This window comes from Urocampus carinirostris, chromosome 10 (assembly GCF_059441175.1).
Source record: "Urocampus carinirostris isolate Australia breed hairy pipefish chromosome 10, RoL_Ucar_1.0, whole genome shotgun sequence".
Taxonomy (NCBI): domain Eukaryota; kingdom Metazoa; phylum Chordata; class Actinopteri; order Syngnathiformes; family Syngnathidae; genus Urocampus; species Urocampus carinirostris.
In genome coordinates, this window is record NC_142358.1 from 13489151 (window position 1) to 13516094 (window position 26944).

At 37.6% G+C, this 26944-nt stretch overlaps 1 protein-coding gene across 1 annotated transcript; it reads right to left on the minus strand.

Moving 5' to 3' along the window:
• Window positions 1-544: 544 nt before the first annotated feature.
• LOC148357787 (fibroblast growth factor 12-like) lies at window positions 545-26944 on the minus strand. Its single transcript, XM_088346450.1, has 5 exons — window positions 26693-26944; window positions 24489-24599; window positions 19525-19628; window positions 14272-14470; window positions 545-8246 (listed from the first exon to the last, which is right to left on the minus strand). The coding sequence occupies exons 1-5, from the start codon at window positions 26889-26891 to the stop codon at window positions 8074-8076; spliced, it is 786 nt and encodes a 261-aa protein (XP_088202576.1). The 5' UTR covers window positions 26892-26944; the 3' UTR covers window positions 545-8073.

Genomic DNA, 26944 nt, shown 5'->3' on the forward strand with positions numbered 1-26944 from the left:
GAGCGAGCGATTTGTCTGTCCCTGTGTGGCCTGCGACTGGCTGGCAAACAGTTGAGAGTTCCCCCTGCCCACTGCCCAAAGATAGCTCGGATGGGCTCCAGCCCCCCCGTGACCCTACTGATGATAAGCGATGCAGATCATGGATGGAAGGGATGAATGAATTTCATTTTCAACCAGCCAGACACTCTTGGTGCTCAGACCCCCAAAGCTCTAGACCTAATATCGCCCCTTGGTGTATCGGTAGGGTCAGTGTACACGGTGCTTTTATTTGTTAAACGACCAAAACTATTACAGGTTCTTTTTTTAACATAACCCCTGTGAAAATTCAAGGATTACTGTACAGTTTGTTTGTTATGGAAAATAATTTTCAGTTATCAAAGACTTGTTTTTTCAAGAAAAGATCGAGAACAGATTATAGTCCAGTGTTGAGGTATCACAGTGGAAGCCTGTTTTGTTTAAGGCTTTTTGAAGCACAGTGTATACAAAAAAAACAACTTTTTTCATGAAGGCCATTCCCCTAAATAAATGAAGACACCGGGAAAAATCATGTTGTATCATTCCATTTTGAAATTTTATTTCTCAATCACCTTTCATCCTGTTGCTGAGTATTTGCAATGATTTTCGTCTTCTACTACATGACGAGCGTGTCTGGGATAAGGCGTGAATATCAGCAAAAACAAACAAAAATACCAAATAAGTTAGCGGGTTCAACAACGGTTTAACATGGCCGACCAGCTGCCTCTGGTTGCTCGCTTTTGACATCGGTTGAGTGTTTGAATAATTTACAAATCGAGAATATACATAAAACTTTTAATAGGACACTTGTGATTACAGTGTCACTTTACCAACCAAATAAAGCAAATTTACAAAATGATAGATTTTCTAATTCCAAGCGAGCATTTCGTGTCAGTTTATTCTCTGTTTTGTGAGAGAAAATAAGACTCACGTATGAGATTGGCATATTCCATCACTGGATGGCAGCAATAACATTTAAAACATCAAAACAATTATGAGATGATATTGCAGAAATATTGTTGGAATTTCTTAGAATAAATCCCGAAAAAAGTGAGTTTCGACACAAAACGAGAAGATAAACTTTTTCAAAAGCTTTTTCTATATTTTTAATAATTCTATCTATTGTATTTTAATCATTTAATTATGGAGGCCCAAGAGTACCAAACTGCAATAGATAAAATCAATTTGGAAAAAAATAAATAAATATATATATATATATATATATATATATATATATATATATATATATATATATCAATCACAGGCAACTGATGATTACAGTAGGGTATCATTCGAATGAAATATCACTTAAGTATTTCAAATCTAAAAATTTGATAATCAAATAGTTCATCTTTTTTAACTAATCACTACTAATGACGACCTAAGACGTCAACAGTCAGTTCTAAATTTAGTGCCATTGACTGATTTAGACGTCAATCCTCCACTTTACTGGGCTGCCTAAGAAGGAACAGTGCATAAAAGCAAGGTTTAGTTCTGTTGAAAATTCAGCAAATGTTTTCTACTTGAACTCATTCGACGACTAATGACGTCCAAAATATTTTCTAAATGTTGTGCCGTTGTCAGCTTTAGATGTCAGTCCTTTATTTTCCATTTAAATCGGTTGGATAAAGGCTTTCAGGCCATCATCCCGTATATTCATTGCATTCTTTTCTTCATTAATGAAAGGAAGAAATGGGATGACCATCAGATATTGCCGCGAAAGCCTTTATTCAACCTACGTAAATGGAAAATTGAGAATTCACATCTAAAATCGACAAGGGCACTTAATTCAGAAACATTTTTTGTCGTCTTTACTTGTTATTGGTAACAAATGAGTTAAAAATCAACATATTTTTCATAACAATGTATTGATGACTGTCATGATCATCGATGTGATTCACCTGTGCCCGCTCATTTGGCGCCAACCGCTACGGGTTCTGATTGGCTCCCTGTCACTATTTGAACCCAGTCCTGCCAATCCCCTGTAGTCAGTCCGCCTGCAAATCTCCATGTATACTAGGCAAGCCTTTTTCGACCCTGACCACCACCTCTCCCGTTTTTGCTCCAGTCTCGACCCGTTTTGATCCTGACCACGTCTGCTCTCCCGTCCCGGCTTACGACCTCTTTTTGTTCCCGACTGCATCTACTCTCCCGTTCTGGCTTACGGCTTGCTTCCGACCCCCGACCACGCCTTGCTCTCCCAGTCCCGGCTACCGACCTGTTTTTCCGTCCCTGACACCGCCATTGCTCGCTACAGAAGATCTACTTCCGTGCTCGGATCACAATCCGAGTACGAGAGCGACTTGCTTCCCGCGTCCAGCGAATACCAGATCGTGGGTGCAGCCCTTCCTCTTTCCTTCAATAAAACTTGACGTAACACAATTGGGTCCTGTTTCCGTTCTGGTCCTGACAGATAACAATATAAGTTAATTTTCGTAGTTTAACTAACAAAACAGGTTTTAACTATGTCTTTTTATTTCAAAACTTCCTTTTCCACATTGGCCTCTTATGTTTCAGAATACCGTTTTCACGAAAAGATGTCAATCAAATTGCAGGAAACGGGGCTACAGGACAGACAGGAGCAATATCCTGGAAAACCAATCGATCTTAAGGATCAAGTACAGGCCCAACCCACCAGGATTGATAAACAGCAGGAGCCACTCTTTTGTAAAACAGCATTCTGGGAAAAACCCAGTGGAAAAGGGAGTTTTAAAACAATACTTTTTTTAAAGCGACAGTGTGTATTATTTGACTGCTAGATGCCGCTGTATGGTATATTGCAACTGAAAACAAGTGCTAAAAAGCACACGGAAGAATACAAACTACGGACACTCAAGATAACCAAAACGCATCATTTTTACTTCTAAGTATTTTGCTCAGCCAATTTTAGGTTTTCGGGTACTGGTATAAGCAGGATGGCGGACAACGATGTTAGCTCCCTTCAGGTGAGGCTCATGTTAAGTTATATAAATGAGGAAATCTTTACTTATTATACAAATTTGAATTTGTAAATTCCAGAGAATATTACCGATAAGTACATATTTAAGAACACTGTTTTAAGAAGAAAAGAATACCAATATTACACAATTGTCTGTTATTTTGCAAGATATTTATTTCAAAAGGTCGTTATATTGTATTTTGGCACTCTTGGGCTTCCATAGTTAGGAGTTAATTAACTACGCTGGATCAAATTAGTGGCATTTCCAAAAATAATTATATGAATTTGGAAAAAGAGCCCATTTAACTTATAAGTCAAGGTCATGGAAGAAAATTTCAAAATAAATCACAAATTTATAAACAAGTACTTATGATATGTGGTTTGTAACTGGAAACAATTGGGGAAGTCATTTGATACAGACCACTGTACAGCACTCGTTTCATTCTTACAGAATACAAACTTTTGTTTTTGCCGAATTTTAGAGGCGCGCAACCAACGACTTTTGAAACTGTTTTTTCTTTTTAACATTCCACATCAAAAAAGAAAAACGATTGGAAGACTTTCTCCGAGGCAGCACGGCGGGGATTGTGATTTATTCGTTGCCCGCGTTGTGCTCGACAGACAAAAACGGCAAAGCATGCATCACATTTCAGCTGTCGGGTGGATGGACATTATTAAGAATCCCATGCAAATATTCGGTGTTCATTTTTGGGGGTTGTAGTTTGTGGCTGCATAAAACAAAATGCGTTGGAAGGCAAATGGGAGGACATTATTTTGGGTGTGAAAAAAATGATTGATGTTTTATTCTATTTTTATTTTGAGTAAAAACTCAGATGTTAAATGTTTGGCTCAAAATGTTCCTAAGATCATTATGCACACTGATCTCTTTGTAAACATTTCTTAAAGTAAAAATAAATACACACACAGGAAATCGTATTAATTTGACCAGCCCATATTGCAACACAATTGTTTCAATGACTAAGCAAAGTCTCAAATTAGAAAATAAACTTCCCTAGCGGCAGTGGAAGACAATAGGGTCGAACTGATAATTCCAATGAAACTTTCTTTCTTTTTTGTGCACCTTTTTACCCAAACCCTCTACGCTATGCTCCAACTCTACCCTAGCCCTCTAAACCTAACACTTTAACCCTTAACCCACAACATCCCAAGTCCATAGGCCCTAATCTTAACCCTAAACCAAACCCTCTAACTCTAACCCTCTAACCATGATCCTTAGCCCTAACCTAACCCTAAGCCCTAACCCTTAAGCCTCTAACATTGTAACCTTATATACCCTAACCTTAACCCTCAACCTAACCCTCTAACTCTAATACCCTAACCCCCGAACATTATAAACCCTAAACTGAATCCTCTAACCCTATCCCTCGCCCGACACCCTAATCCTTAAACCACAAACATCCTTAATTTCGAAACCCTAACTTTAACCAACCCTCTAACACTATCCCCAACCTAAAACTCTATCACTAGTACCATAACATCCTAAAGCCTTACCCTCTAATTCTACACTGACCTTCTAACCCCAATGCCCAAACATTCCAACCCCCTAACATTCTAAACTTAACCCTAAACCAAACCTTCTAACCCTAAACCTCTAACCATGATCCCTAACCCTACCTAACCCTGAGACCCTTACCAATAAGATCCAGACATTGTAACCTTAGAGACTCTAACCTTAACCTTCTACCCAATCCTCTAACCCTAACCTCAATTTCACCCTCTAACTCTAATAGCTTAACCCCCAAACATCCTAAACCCTAACCTTAACCCTAAACTGAACTCTCTAACCCTATCCTGACACCCTAATCCTAAACCCAAACATCCTTATTTTCTAAACCCTAACTTTAACCTAACCCTCTAACACTAATCCCCAACCTAAGGCTAACTCTAGTGCTATAACATGCTCTAACACAAAACTAACCCTCTAACCCTAATGCACAAACATCCCAACGCCCTAACATTCTGACCTTAACCCTAAACCTAACCCTCTATGTCTAATCTCCTAACCTTTGAACCCTAGCATTTTAACTCAATACACAGAAAGTTAGTGCATCTAATTTTTCATTTTTTACATAGAATCGCCTGGTTTTGTATTCAATTCTGGGGGAACTATATTAAAAATCCATATTGAATGATTCTATTTTAGTAATCATTTGAACCACCCATTAAGTCTTAAAGTAGCAGCGCAGTACACATTTTTTCTTGACATGCAAATTTTAGAGCCGCTTTCAGGATTAAAAGTGGATTTAGATGGATTGTACTGATTCCAGATCCTTGATAGCTTCCTTAAGGTTCATGTACTTGTATTTTCTATGTTCCCGCTAGTGAGACAATGGAAAGCTTGAAGAATGATGTGTATTTTTCTCCCTCTACTTTCTCCTCAACTGTAGTTGGTAAATGGTCTGCATTTATATAGCAATTTTGAAGTCACTGAAGACTTCCCAAGCACTTTACAATGTGCATTTACACACACACTCACACACCGACATGCAAGGCGCATACCTGCCTATCGGGGGCATGATACATTTCGTAGCGATTAGAAAATTTGAAAAATATTTTGCATTTATTTGCTGCACAATATTCTTATTCAGAACACTTACTAGTACCCGGAAGTGTCTTGGGACAAAGAGGGTACAAGTACATGGACCTTGGAGGCAAATTCATGACTCCTGATTGGCGTATCCTCATGACATCAGCAAAGGATTTTTTATAGACGATTGGCTTGAATGATCTACCTATCACAATTCCTCCAGTCCAGACGCTTTCTTGTGAAAACAATAATAATCAGGAAGCAGTGATTAATTGTGGACATTTTGTGAGTAGAATGTTGGCAAAAACATGCTTGTGCAATACAAGGAAGATCAATTTTAATATTTATATGGCGTACAACTATCGAAACCTATTAGCATTAGCTACAATACTTTTATGTTATTAGCTTAACAATTTAATGTTTGTAGAAGTTGTTTTTAACATTGTATGAAGCTCAAATAAAAATCACTGTAGATTATATGCTAATGCTAGCTTGTAGATGCAATTTCACATCACATGACATAGCAGTTGGCTTTATGGCATTTTTAAACTGTTCAAAACGACATTTGGTTCATTTTTGTTACTTTCCAAATTGACTTTCACTATTTGGCAAGCGCATTTCACTCTACCTATACAATCCTGGAATTTGGTTTTTGAAAAAATAATTTCAAAAAATACTTAAATACAAATAAAAAAATAAATGAAATATATTTTTTATTGGTATGTTTTAAATGTGTAGTAATTAAAGTTATTCAGCATAATAGTAGTAGATTTATGGACTACCCGAGAAAAATAATTTTGGGTAGAAATACTAGGGTACATTATAAATGTGTGTAATTCAAGGAATCCTTGATTGGTTTGCTTGGGAGACACGATCCCCTGCCAAAATATGTGGGCGTGGTCTCAGATTTCAAGTGACCTTGTGTATTATTTAGCACCTGCAAACATTGATTTGGCATGAACTATCATATAAACATGCATATTTCAATATACACATAGGGTGAGAAATTTGCGTTTATTTTACATAACATGAAGCTCACCAAAAGGGAGGTGACATGATTTCAGGGTTTTTGTACACCTTTTTCGTGGCCAAATTCTAGCAATTTTTAAGCACTTTCAAAGCCAATTTTCCAATTTATCCAGTACCATTAAAAGAAAACATCCATTGTTAATCGTGTATTTTGCAGAGCCACAAGTAGATCTGCTTTTTACATATGTGATTTCTAATCCTGCGTGTGTGCATTTATCAAGTCACTAGATTTTTAAATCTTGATTTCTTTTTTTTTTCTAAACAAATTTCCCCCAATAAAGTTGGGTAAAAATGACGGTAATATGTAGCTTACTCTTTCAGTTGCAGGAAGTAATTCCTATGGCAATTTACCATTGGGCAATGCTACCTTCATTTTTTGCATAAATGTTCATAATTGATACGTAATCTTTGCACTAATTAAGATTTCATAGTGCCCTGTTTAGGTGTAGCATGCACCTGTCCTCCTGGGCGTGACCTGGCAACAGTTTCGAACATTTACAAGCACTTCATCCAAAATTCAAGCACTTTTCAATCCTTGAAAACACACTATTACACTTCAAGCATTTTTAAGGATTTTCAAGCACCCATACGAAACCTTTGCTGCCATCTTATTATGCTAAGGGTACCCTATAAGAAAAACAAAAACTTAGAAATTAAAAGAAGAATGGTGGGGTTTCGTCACTTTGAGACTTGTTAGTTGGTATTCTTTTTTTGTGCTTTGCAGAACTTGTTTTCGGTTCCACTGCACAACACAGTGGTATCTAGTGGTCAAATATTACTGTATGGCTCTAATACTACAGTGTCCCTCAATGAGCATCATGTTGTTTGAAATAAATGCAAATTCCTTGACCTATTAGTATTTAAAAAAAAAAACGTATGTTCATATGATAGGGCATGTATTTTTTCTTATTTTTCAAATCGATATTCTTTTTTAATGAATTAAGTTTTTTATCACTAGGAGGCGCTAAATAATAAACAATGTCCCTTTAGGTTTTACAAACAGGAAGTGAATTAAACCACAATCTGTGAATTCAAAAGGTGAATGAGACTGGCAAATATGCAATCAGAATCAAAGAATAAGTGCAACTTCTTGTCTGGACAAACACTAGCATCATTAAACATTCAATAAAATAAGAAGAAGCCACAATGTGGCAACATAAAATTGCTGTGCTAAGAAAGTGCTGCAGTGATTGCATCGCTAAAGAAAGAACAAGCGCGCGATGCTAACAGCGAAAAGGGTGATATTTCTACATGGCTTAAAGCTTCGAAGTTCTCAGCGTTCGCCCGACTCGGGTTGTAAGGGGTACGCTCATTCGTCACGGTGATAATGACGATGCGGCGATGAAGAGAAGATGTGCTAGCCTCCTGGCTTTTTGCATAAAATGTTAATCGTCATCACCAAAAGAAGATTGAACGAGGATTCTTGCCCTTTTTCGCTTTTTTTTTCCTTCTTGTCGGGTTTCCGTAGTCATGGCATTGGTTGTTTGGTGTTGAACAGTGGGGGAGTGTTACTTGGAAGTACTCCAGAAGGTGGCGCTGCAGGCTACGAACCCTCCCGCTCTGTGCAGTCGTCGTCGTCGTCATCCAATCGGCCGTCCTGGCCCTGGTCCACCACGGTTCTCCTGGCTCTTTCCTCGCTGTTAATGGTAGGACTCCGCGAGGATTTCAGAAGCTTCTCCTCCAGTTCGTGGAGAGATGGCTCCTTATACATGCACACTGACCACAAAATCATAAAAAAAAAGTCAATATTATGATTGCAAATTAAGATTCGGGTCCTCGATTCATGTATTTTCCGGACTATCAGGTGCACCAAAAAAACAAGTAGTAGCAGACATAGTACCAACACTTTACCAGACCATCTTTACTCACCACCAGTGGTACAAATGGCCCACGAACAAATCATTAAACATTATGTCATTATCAAAGTATTTTTATTCATAGTGCAGGGAACACTGCTATGCACAGTGCATTCACCAACAACTGTTAGAGAATGAAGAAAACAGAAAGTCTTTCAACAAAATACTACACAAGTTCTTATAAGTACACATCCATAAATAATTGGGAAGTTATTTACGCACAGGTGAAGAAGTGGAAGAACTGTTTAACCTATGAATGCACTATGCAAACCAGTGTTGCTGGCACTGTGAGTAAAAATAGTGGAATAATGGGATTAGGTATAAGGGCTCATCTGTACCATTAATGGTTTAGTAATAAAATGTCAGTGCCCTGACTACTGCGATTCAAATTTGATTCCTGTAACAAACAACGTTATGTAATTTTAATCATATACGATTGCTTCAATGCACTATTTTATACAGTAATTGATGAAAAGCCCAACTGTTATACCTCACTAAACTTGGTAACTCTTACAGTAGTTGTAATTTCATGCGCCTCGTAGTCTGGTGCGCCTTATGCATGAAAAATATATGAAAAAAAGTCTATTTTGGGGGGAGGTAAGCCTTTATTCATGTATTTTCTAAACAAAATTTAAAATCATTATTGTAAAAGATTTGAGTCATGGCCCGCTTGGAGCTGATAGAATTGGCAGGGGGGCTTAGCCAGAAAAAAAAAGTTGATTGATCAGATTTTTTTCATTTGTCGTTACAGAATCTCATATCCAATACTACAACAATACACGAGGAAAAAAGATCATTTAGGCTAATGCAATTTTTCTCATATGCCTTGATGAATATCATTCACGTGCACGTTATAATTCATTCTGTTTGTTTATAAATTGATTAATACCATATAACTGGTTTTGTAACACTCAGAATGAAAGAAATGACTATGTTATGCCTGTTTTAACCACAAAATTGTACATTTAAAAACTCAAAAGGCAAAAGGTGTAGCTCAGAAGTGTTTTTTTTTTCTGAAATTTTATAAATGTCTTGATAGATCAAATAAAATCAAAATCTTAAAAAATAGCAGGTGGAATGTTAGCCTTGAGAGAAGTACACATTCATGAAAAAAATATGTTTTATCAAGACTGCCACCAAAACAACAACAATGTTTGACAATAGTACTTTTTCACCATCAAATATATTATTATTTTATTTTAACCATTTCTGTTCGGCGGGCCGAATCTAAAAGCTTGGCAGGCCCCATGTAGCACACAGGTCGTAGTTTGCCCACCCCTGATCTAGACCATTGTTAACTCAAGTCAGCTTTATTTGTATAGCCCTTAATCCCAAGAAGTCTCGTTGCCAGTTGGACTTTGAAGTGAAGCCCAGGGTTTCAAGCAAAAATAATGACTCAGAATTTAACTTCTGCAGTTAAATAGCAACTATGTAAAGACAGAAGTGAAAATGGTTTTAAATTAAGGTTTAACTTCTTAAGTTGTTGTTTTTTTTCATTTAGAAAAAGTGGTCTTTCTTGTTCTTGTTAATCTTCTTTTCCCAGTTTGAGTAAGATGTCTTTTGGATAACTTTATGTTTGTACATTGTTTTTAATCATTTATAAACATTTGGTTACCTTGTGTATGAAATGCACCATACATAATACAAGGGGAAACAAAACTACAGCCCGGAGGTCATTTGAATTCCAGAGATGATTTTTAATGGGCGCAGGATATACTAAAAATAATATATGATACACTGTATAGTTTTCTATAAAATGCTATAGATGCATCTATCTTACCCATTTTACAATTTTGAAAGTAATGTAAAAAAAATGTTTTTCCATAATGTTGATAATTTTTTAATACAATTATAAATTTACCTTGGGTCTCTTTTCACTATAAAAAAGGACATTACACAATATAACAATTGTAAAATTACTGTAAATTACACATAAGAATAAATATTTTTACCTATAAAGTCGATTGTTTTTGTGGTAAAACTATAAATTATCCTTGGGATTCTTTTGACACTAAAAAAAAATTAAACCAAGAAATTTTTAAATTTAAGTAAATAACATCAAATTGTCCTAATTGGACATGTCTGCCCTTTTTTGTGGCAAAAGGAAATTGATTTGAACTACACAATGCTAGCTGATTTAGCAAAACATAATATATATCCTGGTAGCTTCCATTAGTTTAACAGTGCTCTATTCGTCTCAGTATTATATTCACGCATAGGATAAGTACTGAGCAAGAAAAAGGAGTCAGCTAAACTATCGATCATGTCTCATGCCTGAATTCACAAAAATGTGTTGTTTACAAATACTGCATAATCAAATCATGTGCAGGATAGTGACGAGGTAAAGCAAGAAGTGGAAGAGGACAAGGTTGAAGGACAAAGAAGAATAGGAAGTTGACAGATATTTTTAAATGAAGCTGTGGGAGCCTGGGATTGAATGAGGGAGGGTGAGCGGCTCAAATGCTGAAAGCGGACACGGAGGACGATGTTGTCCCTTGAAACTTCCAAGTGTGACACCGGAGCGTTACTTTGTCCTCCGGATGACAGAAGGTGATCGACAATGGCTGACATGATCAACATTGAGACCTTGTTTCATTGTACAGCAATTTTTGGTGTTACTTTTCTTGTTTATTGGCTTTTGTTTTAGAATTCTTTTTGTCAAATTATAAAACACCTGCTCATTGGAGTGATGAAACTTGAACAGACAAAAGCAAATCCCCAACCCAAAAAGGAATTTGAAAAAAAACTTTTTTTTTCATTCGATGCATTAAAGGGGTCATGGTACAACCAAAGAGTACAATTAAATGTACAGCATATGCTTTCATATAAGCCAAATTCAAATCTAAAAAAAATACGTAACTGAAATCAGGTCGGCTTATAAGCGTATATAACAAAATGGACAAGTGTGTCACCAGCAGTGTTCGGCGCGTTACTGGAAAACAGTAATTTGTTAGTTACTTAATACTTCCTTTAAAAAGTTATTCAGTTACCCCCAGATTACTGACACCACAAAGTATAAAGTCACAAGTTACCGTATGTTCTCGCATAGAAGCCGACCACCTCAAAAGGCTTTAAAATAACTACGTAATAAAATAATACTTTCACACCAACCTGCGAAAGCATTGAACCCTTCTGATATTTCTTGCCTTGTGCAATATTGAGAGTTTGCAAACGAACGTTTTGCCGAGACACTCCATATCAATGTTGTCTCTGTGTTTCAAACCACTTAAAATTATCTTCCATTTCTGGATGCTGTCCAATACGTTTTCTTTTTTCTTTTGGTGTATTGCAAAATTAATTTAAGCGTTCTCATGCTCTGTGCTTGAGAAGGCGCCACCATAATTGTATTTAGTTGTACTTTGTACATATAAGCACCCACCTGTTGGTAATTGCAAATCAAGGGTTGTATATGACAATTATAAGTGAGGCAGAATTATTCAGACGAGGAGAACATAATAATTCGTCATTTGCATTTAATGAGTAACGCAGTAACGTTTCATGTAGTAACGACCATTGAGTTACCAAATGTTACAGTACTTATTGACAAAAAAAGTAGTTACGGTCCAGGAATGCCTTCCTTAGCAACGCGTAAGTCCCAACACTGGTCCCCTGTAGCGAGGGGTGTTTGGAAGGGCGGTCGTGGCTTATAAAAGGACAGCAAACCAACACAAAACCAAAGGGGAAAACGTGAATATGCAGGCACAAAATTTAAAAAAATGTGCTGAATTGTGATCAATTTGTTTTTAAAATGTATAATACCTTGATACAAACACATTTCCCTGAGTATTCTCCTACCACAAAACTCTACCTCCAGGAAGTGACAGGACTTTTGGACAGTGTGACAAAGATTTGAAACCCCATGATTTGCATCTGTGTGTCATGTTTTATGCCAGGGACTAAGATGGCCGACCGAGGTCTCCAGGCTTGGGCTCCTGCCACCCCAGAGCCACGAGGCTTGGAGAGCCCATGTTTCTGTCCATCCCTGTCTATTAAAAGAGAACAGCTGCAAGATCAACATCCAAAAGGGAAAATAACCTGGTTTTCTTCAGCTTCCTTTGAGGCCATGTGCAGCCTTACACCCACACCCCTAATGGGGCCACTTTGTTCTTAGAGGTAACAATAAAATATTTTCCTTTTGGTGTTTGAGCAAATATTTCATGCTGACACGCAATGAAGTAACTCCTGATCCTTATAAGTCAATAACCTTTAAAATCTGGCTTATTAATCAGTAAAGCCCTTTGTCTCCTGCCACCAATGTTTACTTTGTGTATTGATTTCATTTATTGTTTTGGTAAAAACCTTAGAAGCAACAAGGTGTTATTTTTAACTTTGTTTCTTTATTTTCCTTCGGATTTTATAGATCATTTTTTAAATCAACTAAGTAAAAAAATAATTATTTAAAGCTAAAATTACTAAGATATCGTTAGGTAATTATTTATTTTATGTTCAATTACACTATAGACAATAAGAGGCTATTATGGGAACTAATTCATGTGGGAAATCTTAACCCCTACCTGCTGGCCGAATCTGTGACCACCGAATTGAATTTTGAACCCAAAAATTCAAATTAAAATAAATGTTCCCAACATTTGTAATACACAATGCCTAGAAAAAAAATAAAATATTTGTGCTGTATTGCTGACTTCAAGCTAAAAGTGATAAAGGCCACTGAAGAAACAACCTGGAAGCAAAAATAAAGTCTGGTGTTAATTAGGGCTGCAGGATTAACCAAAATCCATATTGTGATGTGAGGTAGTGTGATTGTACAATTGCGAGACACTGCGTTCTTTCCCCAAGGATTTAAAGTTCCATATTTGTGTTTTTCCCCTTTGTTATTTGAGTGGTGGAGTGTTTAGCCAACCAGAATTGTCCCAGTTTGGGTTTTACCGGTGCTGGCCAATCATAGGAAAGTTTTAAGTTTTAAGTGAAGCCCAGCCACTAGCCAATAAAGGAGAGGCATTTATGCCAGTTTGCAGACAGAAACCCTAACAAAGCTTCCCAGAAGAGGGTACTGTTTAATTAAAGTTAAAACTTGACACTATGATTAAGTACTCGAAAAAAAATAAGGCACAGAAAATGTCCTTATCTTTTAAAATCGAAAATCACTTAGAAATTGCAATGCTGGTCTTAATTTTTTTTTAAATTCTTAAAAACGTTTTTTTTAATGTCCAAACTCACGCCAGGTGATGGAAAAATGATACATCACTGGAAAAACGTGTGAACAGGGATACAAAAAATGGACAGTACCCAGAAATGGAGAAGGAGATCTTCTAATGATTTGAAGCCCAAAGACAAAATGGATATGGAGTGTCTCGGTTAAGTGTTGGTTTGTAAGCGCTCAAGATTTCACAAGCCAAGAAATATGAAGGGGTTATCACTTCCACAGGTTGGTGTACAAAAGAGGTTTCCAACATGGTGCCCTCAGAGGACAGATAAGGTACCACCTGTTTTGAAAATAGCTCACCAGTAGTGGGTCATTGTGATTTTCTAGCAAAATTATTTACTTCGTGGTTGACTGAGTCTATTTAACCCTTCTTACCAAAATTATCCTGGTAACAACATTGAAACAACGTAGAAAAAATATCACATGTCGTTGCCTTACAAATGCATATCAAACTAGGTGCCTTTTACGCTAATTGGTAACAAAAAGTAGCTCTCAGCTTGAAAAAGGTTGGAGACCCCTAGTGTACATGTTTCCTTCAATTTCTTTAAGTAGGTGGCAATTTTAAAGCAGCTTTAGGTGGTCGCCTTATATGCAAGTATATTCAGTATATATTCAGTAAAAGTACGAAATGAGAAATGTATTCCTTTTAAATTAGCATAACAAAAAAAATTTAAACGCTCCCGCAGTACATTTTAGCAATAAATGGGTTTGGATGGGTTACCTTCGATGGGTCTGGGGACAAAGTGCGAGCAGGGTTTGGTTTTCTTGACACGGTTTCCCTTCATGATGACGCCCTCCTTGTTGAGCCCCAAGAACCAGGCCCTGCCCGACTCGTGCTGCCGGTAAAGTGTGGAAGAGTAAATGACGTAGTAGTTCTCAAAGACCGACTCTTTGAACTTGCACTCGGCCGTGAAGACGTCCTGAATGACACAAACAAATAAACTTGAAAATTTTGCGTGTACTTTGAACATAATTATCATTGGAGCTTAAGTGGTATTTGAATAAAACATTTAAAATCAATGTTTTAAACCTGTTTTTACCCCCAATATGTCAACATAATGGGGGTAAAAAGAAATATACAAATGGTATTTTCTTTTAGCTTCATGCTAGCATTCCATATACAGTACAGTCATACCTCAGTTTAGACACGAGAATTTCAATATACGAGATTTATTTGAAAACAAAAATCACTATGCCTGACAAGATGGCAAAACCTTTATTATTGTGGATACGCGACAAGGTGCTAACAGGAAATATTGTCCCAGAGAGCAGAAGTCACTCTCTATCTACAAGGATCTACAACTTAAAGGGACAGTATGTAATATTTAGTGCCTTTTAGTGGTCTAGTTGGCACTGTGTTGTCTGGTACAAGTGAGGAGCAGTGCCGGTACTACAGAAACTCCAGGTGGACAAACAGCACCATGCTTTTCTTAAATGTACCAGGCCATTGTTGTCAGCTTTCCAGCATACGAGCAAGAAGTCCTCTCGAACAACTTTTAGCGTTCCCTCAAGTAATGACGTAAGTCAGTTACATCTTTTTAATAATTTGGTGGTCATTTTTTCGTAGAAAGTACGACTGATATACTTTCAGACTTGTTTGTAGATATTTTAAGTGATAGCGCAATGACGAATTGCAAGACAATACTGTAATGCCACCGTCAACACTACTGTTGCCAATGTTAATAGCCACGTTCACATTCTTACATGCAACTTAACTACGCTAAAGAATATAACCCACTACATCATTTTGTGTGGACTCTTGAAACACCGAGCCAAAGATGGCGGGGAAGAGGCAGAGCAAGACGAAGTGTCCCTTTAGGACAGTGTCAGGTACAACCAGAATGGATTTGCAGACTAGCCATGGCTGGTTTTAGAAATTCAAGAAGAGGACTGGCTTAGACTCTGTAGGTTACAAAGCCGCTGAAGAGTTTTTGCAGCGCCGTGTTCATTTAAATAAAAGAAAGAAAATAAAAAACAGAATTATGTAAAAAATGGTTTTGTGTGCGTTCATTTAAAGTTAACTGCACCATGCATACACCTCCATTACGCCAACTGCCTCCACGATAAATACTCATGATAAACTCACATTTTCTTTAGTTAATATATAATTTATCTTATCTTACTGTATTTTATGTTTAATTAATATTTGAATAGGTTCAAGCAATCAGGAAAATGTGTTTAAAAGCTTTTAAGGGTTAACTTGGGAGGCCGGAACGGATTAACTAGTTTTTTAATTATTTCATATCGGCAAAATTCGCTCATTACACAAGTATTCAAGAGACGAGTATGATCCTTAGAGGAATCAGGCGTGAATGTAGAGGCACGACTGCACATTCCGTATCTTTTCATGGATTTGTGGACACAACGACTATTTCTTCACTTGAGCTGGGACCTTCATCTTTTTTTTCTACTTAATTATGGAACCTGTTTTTACCCCATTCTGTTAAAAAAAATGCAAATCATATCTTTTAGCTTAATACTAGCATCCAATGCAAAATGTTATAGCGGAGCTAACGCAAACTAGCATTAAGGTTATAGACAGATATATAAACCTTTGGCTGCTACATTGACCGGAAGTCATTTGCAGAAGTTAAAATAAAACTCACATGAGTACATTTTGATGGATTTGTGAACACTATGTCAATTTCTTCACTTTTGGGACCCTTACTCTATTTTATTATTTTTATACTTAATTACCACACTCTTTATCTTCCATTTGACATGAGAACCAGTTATCACAATACAGTTTAAATTTGCCACGTGCCAGTGTATTATAACAACCCATTATAAAATACTGTAACGGGGTCACAATTGATTAACTGTGACTAAGTGGCGAGCTTTTACTGCATTTGAGTTTTAAGACATTCTGAGCACATATGAAGGCAAAACATTTTCCATCCCGCATGACTCTGTCAGCAAAGAATGACATTTTAAAGTTTCATGCGAGCAGATGGCTGAATAATGTATAACGAAGCATCATAAGCTCTACTGAGAAGAAACTGCTACAACAAGGACAGTGAAAATGGACGATGAGGACTTCATAAGTTCTAATTTTTATACCCCTCTAAAAACATTTTCTTGAATAACCCTTTACTATTGATATGTCAATAATTTAAACAGTTGTTTGAAATGTTTTAATTCTGCTTGCTTACAATGATAATGATGGTTCAGTTTTTACCATTGCACAACTTAAAATGAGCTTGCTTAGCATACCAAGGTTGTTAGTTTTTTGCACTGTTGTTTGTTAAATTGACTATTATGCACTGTTTACATCATTATTATTATTCGCCAATCATTTTACAGATCTTTGATATTGACTCCCTTTAGGGCTGATCTGCTTTTTGTAAACGTCATGGTTCATGGTTTATGAGATTGAACCTCCTGTGTGGAGTTTGCATGTTCTCCCCGTGTTTGCATGGGTTTCCTCCAGGCACTCCGGTTTCCTCCCACATTCCAAAAACATGTTAGGTTAATTGGCCGGTCCAAATTGTCCCTAGGTGTGAATGAGCGAGCCAATTGTCTGTCCCTGTCTGCCCTGTGACTGGCTGGCAACCAGTTCAGGGTGTCCCCTGCCCAACTGCCCAAAGATAGCTGGGATGGGCTCAGGCACCCCCGCGACCCTACTGGGGATAAGCGGTGCAGATAATGGATGGATGGATGGATGTATGGTTAACGGTTTCCAGATCCCTTAACCGCCTGGCTCTTTGAGGCACCAATGAGGATGCAAATCTGGACAGCTTTCTCCACTGTTGACGGTCCCTGGCCTGTTTTGGGGTCGTGGCAAAATTGGCACCAGTCCATTCCTTAATGTTGTCGGCCCAGTTCTTTTTCAATCTTCTTCTCCTCGTACAGTCTTGGACTGTGCCTTAGAGAACAATCTTGGCCAGTTCTTGATGCTCTAGTGACCGTACAACTGCAGTTTTCGTCTGCGCACAGTTGACAACAGTTCTTCATAGGGTGCAATGTGCCCTCTGATGGTGTTGCGCACCGTTTTGTTTGCAACCTAGGGGATTTAATAAAAAGTAAGGGCTCAGGAGAGGTCTTTGAGAGCAGGTTGGGATTTTTGCATGTTTTGGTCCTCTCCTGTTCTCATGTAAGCTCAGCATTCATTGATGTATTCTCTCCTTATTTTCAGTATCTACTAAACAATAAACGTATCAACTACACAGTGCTTTGGGGAAAAAGTTACCTTAAAAACTATGAAGCTTATGACGTAAAATGTAATATCTGTGTCATTAAATTGCATTTTGCTTTCTATAAACGCATGTGGATTTTTGTCTCAGTTAGATGGATGCAGTCTGTTCATGACCTTCACAATTAGTAGTATTGCCCTATGTAACTTTACTACATTCACATGGGACCGTTTCTTTAACCAATCCCATTTTAAATTCACATTGATGATGTCAGCATTTTCAGTCATCTGAACAGTTTTTCCCTGCAAAACTTCGACGAGTGAACACTTTTGTAGCTATCTCCGCTAGAGGTAAGATTTATGGCCCGAGCCCGAACCCGAACCCGAACCCGAGGCAATTTCGGGCCGGGTCGGGCCCTGAAATGTCAGTCATACGGTCGGGTCGGGTCGGGTTCGGTCCTGCTTTTTTTTTTTTTTTTTTTTTTTTTTTTTTTTTTTTTTAATTAATTAATAATGTGTTAAATGTTCATTAAAAATATATACTTAAACTATGTATGGATACTAGACCAAGGAATACTTGTTATAAAATAAATAATTTGGATAAAACGGAGAAGGAGCTGTAATCGCTATTTTTCCGACTCCTATGGAAATTCCTCCCCCCCTCCGATTTTAAATGAAAAAAAACAACAATTTGTTTACACCGCGGGATCCAATGCAACCAGGGTTTCATTCACAATAAAAAAGACATTACATACGGATATTATAGTAAATCAAATAAATATTATTTGTGTACAATTAGTTGTGATTGCGGAAATCATAGCGTACAGTGACGTTGGTGACTTTTCCATCCGCGTTAACAAACGCATTTTGTAAAATACGATCGCGCTTTATTGTTTAAATAAACGCGATCTCCCAATGATTATAATTAGCTCGCTTTATTTTGTTTTAAAGCGTATTATATAGAATACGATCGCTTTTGTCGGAAGCGTACATTGACGTTGGTGACATTTTCATCCGCGTTAAAAAACGCAATTTGCAGAATACGATCACGCTTTATTGTTTAAATAAACGCGTTATATAGACTAGGATCTCCCAATGATTATAATTAGCTCGCTTTATTGTTTTAATAAGCGTTTTATATAGAATACGATCAGGGGGGGGGGGGGGGGGGGGATTTGCATAGGAGTCGGCACAACACGTCAACATCCCCTCTCAATGAAAGTGCTGCGCTAAAATCTTAAAGGCGTACTACTACTGCTGCTGTGGATTATGGCCCAATGATCAAGTCGTCAAAATGACGGACGCCTTTAAATGTTTTCGCTACCTCAAAAAAAAAACCGTCAATGACAGATTGCAGTGCAGACACAGAAATATAAAAGATGTAAATGTTTATACAGTTTTATTTAACTTAGGCCTAGATGTTGTAACAAAAGGCAGAGTTTAATTTGTTATCATAAATCACCCCTCCTTATAAATAAAATATGTAATTTCGGGCCCCCTCGGGCCGGGCCAGCAAATCCAGTTAATTAGTCGGGCCGGGTCCGGGTCGGGTTTAATACCCCCCGGGCCTGCGTCGGGTTCGGGTGCTTTTTTTGGGCCCGATCTTACCTCTAATCTCCGCTAATTAATAATGCATTGAATCAGCATCTCTGGTGAGTATGATGAATTTTATATAAATGTTTTATGTTTTGTCAAGTTATTATAACATGTTTTATTCTGAATGATGTCGAGGCACCAAATCCACCACCTGCTACTGGTAAAAGAAAAAGTGTAATAAGCCACACGCAGCTTTTTCTAATGTGAGGATGAAGGAAATGAATGAATGATGATCTAACTTCTTACCGACGTGTAAAGGAAGCCCTCTGCATTCATGGCCATGTAGAGTCCAGCCTTGACACCCTGCATTGCCACCACTCGCAGACCTACTGGGATCAAGTTGAAGAGAGCTGCAATAAAAAAATAAACATATATGAAGTCAAAGTTGATGTAAAAAACAACAGGTTCTGGTCGGGCCCGGCTTCTCTCTCGCTGACTTTTTATTATTATTATTATTATTATTATTATTATTATCATTATCCACCCATCATTTTTCTTCTTTGTCACTCTGCCTCTCTCCCTGGATTCTTAAGGACGTACTGCTGCTGTGGCGGATTTTGTGCTCGAATAAAATAGGTTTTTGGTGAGTAAAATATGGCTATATTCTTAAACAATAGTGCAATTTATTGACATTATTATTGATAATTTTTGTATATGTGTCACAGCTGTAGCTGCAGTAAATGTTTTATAGCCATAAATTAGTTATTGAGGGTTGGATTGATTTTAGACATATCACTACTGAAGGCCCTTAAATGCACAGCCCACCACTGATCTACACACACACACACACATTATATATATATATATATATATATATATATATATATATATATATATATATATATATATATATATATATATATATATATATATAAGTTTTTACTCTTGCCTGATTTTTATTTGCAATCACATGCCTGCAAAAGAGTGTAGCATAGGCATCTTAGCTGCAAAACAGCTAGGAAAATAGCATGAGGCCTTACCTGGTCCCAGGTCAAATTTGATCACAATCTGAAAAACTAAACATCGTATTGTACACATTTTTTTAAAGGTATGTCAAGGTGTTTGCAAAATTGGCCTTTTGCAGAAGACCAAATTAAAGCTCTAAAACCTCTGCAACTGTGTATTATAATTTGGCCAGTTTTTAGACATTGTGAAAGCGTTGTAAATGTTTGACTTCTTCTTCCAAAAGTCAACCACTGATTGTGCACACTTGCGCATAAGAATGGAGTGTAAAACTGGATTCCGAGTTCCATTCCGCACATTTATTTTCGCCTCTGATTTGAATAAACATTTTAAACATGTGTATATTCATGTTTGGTATTTCAATGGGACAATCATTATTTGAATCGGCCACTAATGACTAAAATTTTGAAGCCAAAGTATGTCATGTCTGTTTCATCAATACAGGCTTTATAGGCTATCGCAGGCTATGAACCGCGAAAAAAAGCTTGCAATTGGTCAAGAGTGGTGTCAAACAAAAAGTCAGAATATAGCAGCCCTATTGGTAATCATCTTGCGAGTTTGTTTACTTTTAGAAGGGAATTATGGGGCGAAACGAACAGATTACAAAAATGATCATCAAACAACAGTGTGAATTAAAAGGGCAAAAAAACGAATTCTGGTGAGAATTGTCGAATGCTGGTTGCATATGCTGCAGGGGTTAACTGATGATACTTTTTACCCTGCCAATATTGTTTATTTAGTATACTTGTTTTAAGTGTTAAATATGTAATTATTGTTGTTTCGTTCCGTTGCAAATTCCCACATATCATTCTTATCCAAGGAGACCAGTGGATTTCTATTTTCTAAAAATGCAAAAACCGAATCAGCTACAAACCATTTTTTAATTTGTATTTCCCTGCAATTCACAATCACGCTTGTAATTCAGTTAGAATTTTATCTGTGCCAAAAATTAAGCCTTGGTAAAGGTCTACATAATCCTCCATTGTTGCATTAGTCCTGCTTTAACACTCCTTGAGCCAATCTGGATCCAGGACAATGAACTTGCTCCACAAAAGAACATCAACAGCTGTACACAGCTGACGATTCAGAGCGCAGTTGACACACTCAAAGATGAAAAAGGAGAGTGGCATTATGGGTAAAGAATAAAAAGAGGAGGATGAGGAGGTGGAAAAAAAGAGGAGGAAGGAAGAAGCCCCTAGCGTTAATCCTCTTCGGGAGAACTGGAAGACAAAAGAGCATGTGAAATGAAAAAAAAATTATCATCTCACTAGCTCGCCTCTTTTTTGGGAAGCCAAGGAATATAGATTGCGTGCATTTACATTGCATACTGTAACATTCAGTTAAGTGGATTTTAATTCATCTACTAGCAATTGTCTCTTATGTAAATTTGAGATAAGACACAATCTAATTTAGATGCGAGGGTTGAAGTAGGTTAAAATCTAAAATAAAGACAAAATGAGCATAGCATTTTTGAGAGAAGTGTTTATGGTCTGACATACCCCCTACCAAGAGGGCCCAAACCGGGGTTTGAACTGGGCACAGGTATGTTCAATTTCCACACTCCTGTGCCCAATTAAACAGAACACTTTAAAAGGACATTTTGAATGTTGGGTTATGTCATTCCACCACCACACCAGGTTTGTTTGTTTTTGTTTGTGGTTTTCTTTGTTACTTGCAGACTCCATTTCTGTTTTTGGTCTTTTTTTCTATTTGAACTTGGTCAAGTTTAATTTTGTTTGGAAACTCCATTTGCTTTGTGCCTCCTTGTTCAGTTCTTACTCTGGTCCTAGTTTTTGTTAATAAATGAAAACCCTTGTTTGGAGCACCCAATTTTCCAGTTCCTGCTTCCCCCACATGCGCAGATCATCTATCACCAAACTTAACAGAATGACCTGACAATCAAAGGACCTAAGAGAACGCCCTCATATCCCTGCTTTTAGATCCTGTCTCTGTGGTTAAGAGAAATCCCCTTTTCAGTGCTAGGTATCCTATCCTGGCGGCGAAGGGAAAGCTTCTCGGCTGGGCTCTGGTTTCCTCTCCTGACGGCGAGGGGAAGGCCTCTTGGCAACCCGGTGTCTTGTTCTAGAGGCAAATAAAAGGCCTCACGACCGCGCACTGGTTTCCTGTCTCTGCAGCGGGGAGCAAAGACTTTCAGCCATCCCGTTCTCATCGCTCCATCCTCCGTAAAAAAAAATATATATTTTTTTTGGGGTCATCTGGTATCCAGCCCTTGAGGGGGAGATTATGTTAGGGTCTGACATACCTCTTACCACTAGAGGGCCCCAACCGAGGTTTGGGCACCGATGTGTCCAATTATCACACACATGTGATCAATTATCCAGTACCCTTTAAAAGGACATTTTGAACATTACATCTCATTGTCATTTCATCCCACCACCACGTCAGGTTTGTTTTTGGTTTTCTTTGTTATTTTTCTTATTGCAGTTTCCACCTTGAGTTTTGGTTGTTTGTTATTTGGGTTTGTTCAGGTTTTTTTTGGGACAAGTCATTTGTTTTGTGTCCCCTTATTAATTTGTCATTTTGGACCAGGTTTTGTACCATCATTGTTTTGACCACCCCTTGTTTCTAGTTGTTGCCTCCCCCACATGGGTCTATCACCATTGACAAACCTAAAACATTTTTTTACTGCAAACTTCTACCCGTCTTTTAAAGCCACTAAAAGAGGGAAAAGGTACTGGCTAAGAATAGCTGGCACAGTCTCAAGCATCCGCTGCATGTTATTGTATTTTCATTTGTTTTCTACCTTAATTTTTGAAGGATAATGGTGGGAGTCAATGCCCTTTAATTCTGTCGAGATGGATGATGATTGATGGGGCAGAGATTTAATAACGTAAAAGTAACACTGACAGATTTATTCAGTTTTAAATATTGGACAAAAGCAAAGGAGTTTTCATAGGATGCCATTTTCTTTTTTTGACGATTATTCTCCATTGTTTTGACTATTACATAATTTATAAAATCGGCCAATCATGTTGCTGTTCTTTGATTCCAACACCTTTTTAGGGCTGATCTGTGTTTGAGTTTTTTACAGTTTTTCCAACAACTTAAAAAAAAAGTTAGAAGTAAACCCCACTTAAACAAACCCAAAAACCGACAGGCAAAAGAACAGTTCATCATGTGGAAAAAATAAAATGAATTAACAGTACACTTAACGGGGAGTGTGTTGTTATGCACTATGTGGTAAAACAGTTCGCAAAGTCAACCCATTACTTATTAGCCCCATTCAACCCATTTGCATTTTTTTCACAAAAAAAATGAATCCATCATTAGTGGGGCTGATTTTGTAATCTCAAAGATTTAATAAAAAGAGGGGGGCTTGAATGAGGGCTTTAGGACAGGATGGAATTCTCTTATCTCAAAGCACCTCTGCCGGCCCTCCTTCAAAATCCATTGATGTCTTCTCCCCTTTGATATTTACTTAAGTTTAAACTTAACAAACACACAATTGATGAATCCAAACAGGGTCAGCTGCATTGAGGACACACCTTTAACAGCTGAGCTAAGTATCATCCAAATTTAAAAAAATATTGAGTTTACCTTATTATTTTCCCCTAAACCTTAGGCATGACCATTTACATATTTGAAGATTTAAAAAATCAGTTTAAAAAAAACTCTAAATAGCACATAAAGACAGGCTTATGTGCTCACTCATAGGAGCACAAATAAGGAAACGAGCAACAGCATGTCAACTAACACAGTTAGTTTGTGGGATGACTGGCTGACTCCAAAACAAAATGTGGCATAGTAATCTGGGAGAGATTTAACATAGCGATTGCCTTCAATTTTACAGTTCTGCTGACTAAGTATAGTTTTACTCTTGGCCAGCTGCCTAGTGCCAAAGATGAAAACATTTTCATTACAGCTCCAATTTGTCACTTCAATTTAAAATCCCTGAGCAATTTACAACCAAAGTTGGAGATTTGTTGGCTTGAGATGAGTCTTAGTCAGCCTGAGTTAGTTGCCTTAGTCAGCAAGGTAAGATGCATAAGGGCCACTGGGACCAAACATTTATGTGAGTTCGTCACATTGTTTATGATGGACGAAAATGCCTAAAGCTTGGATGTCAGACCAGTACGGGAACCTCGCATTCAGACAAATATGGGCAAAAGAACGTGATTATAACTAAAATAACAAAACTCGATAGTGAATTTTGATTGGCATGTTTAAAAAAGTGTGTAGATCACTTTGGGCAGCTTTTCAGTCATTTTTGCAAACATAAGACTCACTGTTGTCACTGTTCTCATCCTTGCTTCCGCTGATGGTTCCATCAGGTTGCATCTGCAGGAAAAAACCCTGTTCGCTGAAGAGACGCGTCACGATACCCTTCAACTGCGGTTCTGCAACACAACACACACAAAATAAAAATATATTTTGGATGAATGCTACAAAGCCATCAGCACCCATCTGTCCACTCAAAACACTCTCAACACATTTATAATTCAGGTGTAGGATTACATTTGAGGTCAGTGCAGCGAAGTACTGTACATATGCCGTCATGTCAGGGGACATTTTACATCCTCACCCTGACCGCCCCCAACTGCAACCCGTCAGTGCTTTTTGGTGTTCCCTTGTCTAACTTTTTGTATGCCACAGTACAATTTTAGTTTCTCCCTCTAGCCTTATGAATGAATGGACTGTCAAAACATTTTCCATAAATCTAAAGGAGAAATAACATATGGTGAGCAAATGATGGTCTGCGCAACTTTGTGTAAAGAAATAATAGAAATGTTGTTAATGCCAAAAATACTTAATTGTATTTAACAGGCGTTAAATATTGTGTTTACGATATTGAAGGTTAGCTCTTAAAAGGAAGCTTGTGGCGATATACAAGGACCCGCGCATGCAGATATCTATCCATCCTTTTGTTTGTCTAAGTAGAGACACAATATTTTGTTTTGTTAAGATTTACAAAGTTGAAAAGACTTTATATGGACTGCTTCAACAGCACTCTGTTGGGTAATTTCTTGCCACTTCCCCCATGTCTTTAGTTACAAGGTCAGGTTCAGTCTTTGTTTCTTGTTTGGATATTGTCAGGTTTGATTTTGTTTAGACATGTGTTTTTTTTTGACCCCTTGTTTGTTTGTTACTTTGTTCCTAGTTTTGTTATTAAATACCATTATTAATTTTGAGCACGCCTACCTCTGTTCCTGCTTCCCCTTACTTGGTCCACCCGCAGAAGATAAAAAGATGGATCTAATAAGGTTTTGTTGTAATAGCTCTGATTATCTTGCTTGGTGTGGATGGTGTTCACTACCTAGTAACAGTTGTGAGTCACAAGTATTACACACACCTGGCCACAGGATTGGTCACCAGACAACACATTATTTTAGAACAATTTTTGAGTGATAAATGAATCTAAGCGTAAGCAGCTCAAAAGGTGTTTGAGTGTTTTAACTAAGAAAACATACTGCCAGTGTGGTTCTATTAGAGTAGAGCCTAGTTTTTTATCAGTGCCTTGTGAAAAAAAAATTACATTGACGTAAGGATTGGGGATCAAGAATATGTAATAAACCATCAAAAATCTTTTTATTGGTTATCAGTTTGAGTTGTCACAAATCCTCGTTGTGAATCCTGCCTCTTTAAGAAGCTGCCTATGGTATCGCTGAAGAAACACACGCATCTCATAAATGTGTAACATGAAATCTGTCACATGTGCTGACTTGAAGTTTCTCCAGAGGAAAACGTGATGATTAAACCAAGCTCCACAATTACAGCCGGGGAAATAATTACTTCTCTTATCAACTCAAATCCAAACAGATCAAAGAGTTCCATAATTAAAAATACCCAGAAACAGCTGTTTGAATTGTATTTTAAACAACAAAGGGCAAGTAATTAAAGTCCAAGCAGAGAGATTAGGGATGTCGGGATTTAAGGTCCCTGAGTCAGGATTGTTTAATTTGAAACGAATGCTGATACAAGTCAAGATCGGTATTTAGAACTTCGAGATTATACAAAGTAACTAGGAACAAAAACACATATAGTATGTCAGTTTTTTGTGCATTCATAACTTAATGTATTCTTCTGAGTACAAAGTCATCAATTACGTGAACAAGTACAAATTCCGATCACATGAACAGATCAGGACATCGCTGATAGAAAAGCAATCAAAATAATTTCAATGTGAAGCTCAAGTGAGATACATTCCAGTTCACCCATAACACTAAGAAAAAAAGGTCTAAAAAAATTAAAGGATAGATCCCAAAGTAGGATTGAACCTGATCTGCCAGAGTGATCACAACCAAAGTACCTATCAGGTGTTGTACTTCTTTCCTTCCACCATTGTGAACGAATGACAGTTTACAAACAATGATGACTCAATAACGATCAAAGACTCTTGGATATCAACAATTCGACTGTCAGTAGGTTGCAAAGAAGGTACAGATTAACTGGAAAATAATCACATATTGCACCATGGCATCCCTAAACCCACCTGGTTTCCGTCGTACTGGCTTCTTCTTGCCACTGCTGCTGCAGAAGCGTACTTTGCTAAAGACACTGAAGATGTGTCTCAAAGACCTGGGGTCTTTGGTGGGACTGGAGCGTCTCTTGTTGGTGGCGACCTTCTCGCTGTTGGACTCACGAGCCTGACGCTTCTGTCGAATCAGGGAGCTAGCAATGGCTGCCGCCATACCCTCTGGCAGGCTCAGGAGGTTCTCAGTCCAAGAAAGCTGTCATGTCCGAG

What these genes read in the sequence shown, in the direction of transcription:
- LOC148357787 (XM_088346450.1), bottom strand. Translation starts at nt 26,891, where the DNA reads ATGGCGGCAGCCATTGCTAGCTCCCTGATTCGACAGAAGCGTCAGGCT. An exon ending in GGATGAGAACAGTGACAACA is followed by an intron (nt 19,629 to 24,488) that starts GTGAGTCTTATG and finishes TTTTTATTGCAG; the next exon opens with CTCTCTTCAACTTGATCCCA. An exon ending in AGGGCTTCCTTTACACGTCG is followed by an intron (nt 14,471 to 19,524) that starts GTAAGAAGTTAG and finishes TGTGTCATTCAG; the next exon opens with GACGTCTTCACGGCCGAGTG.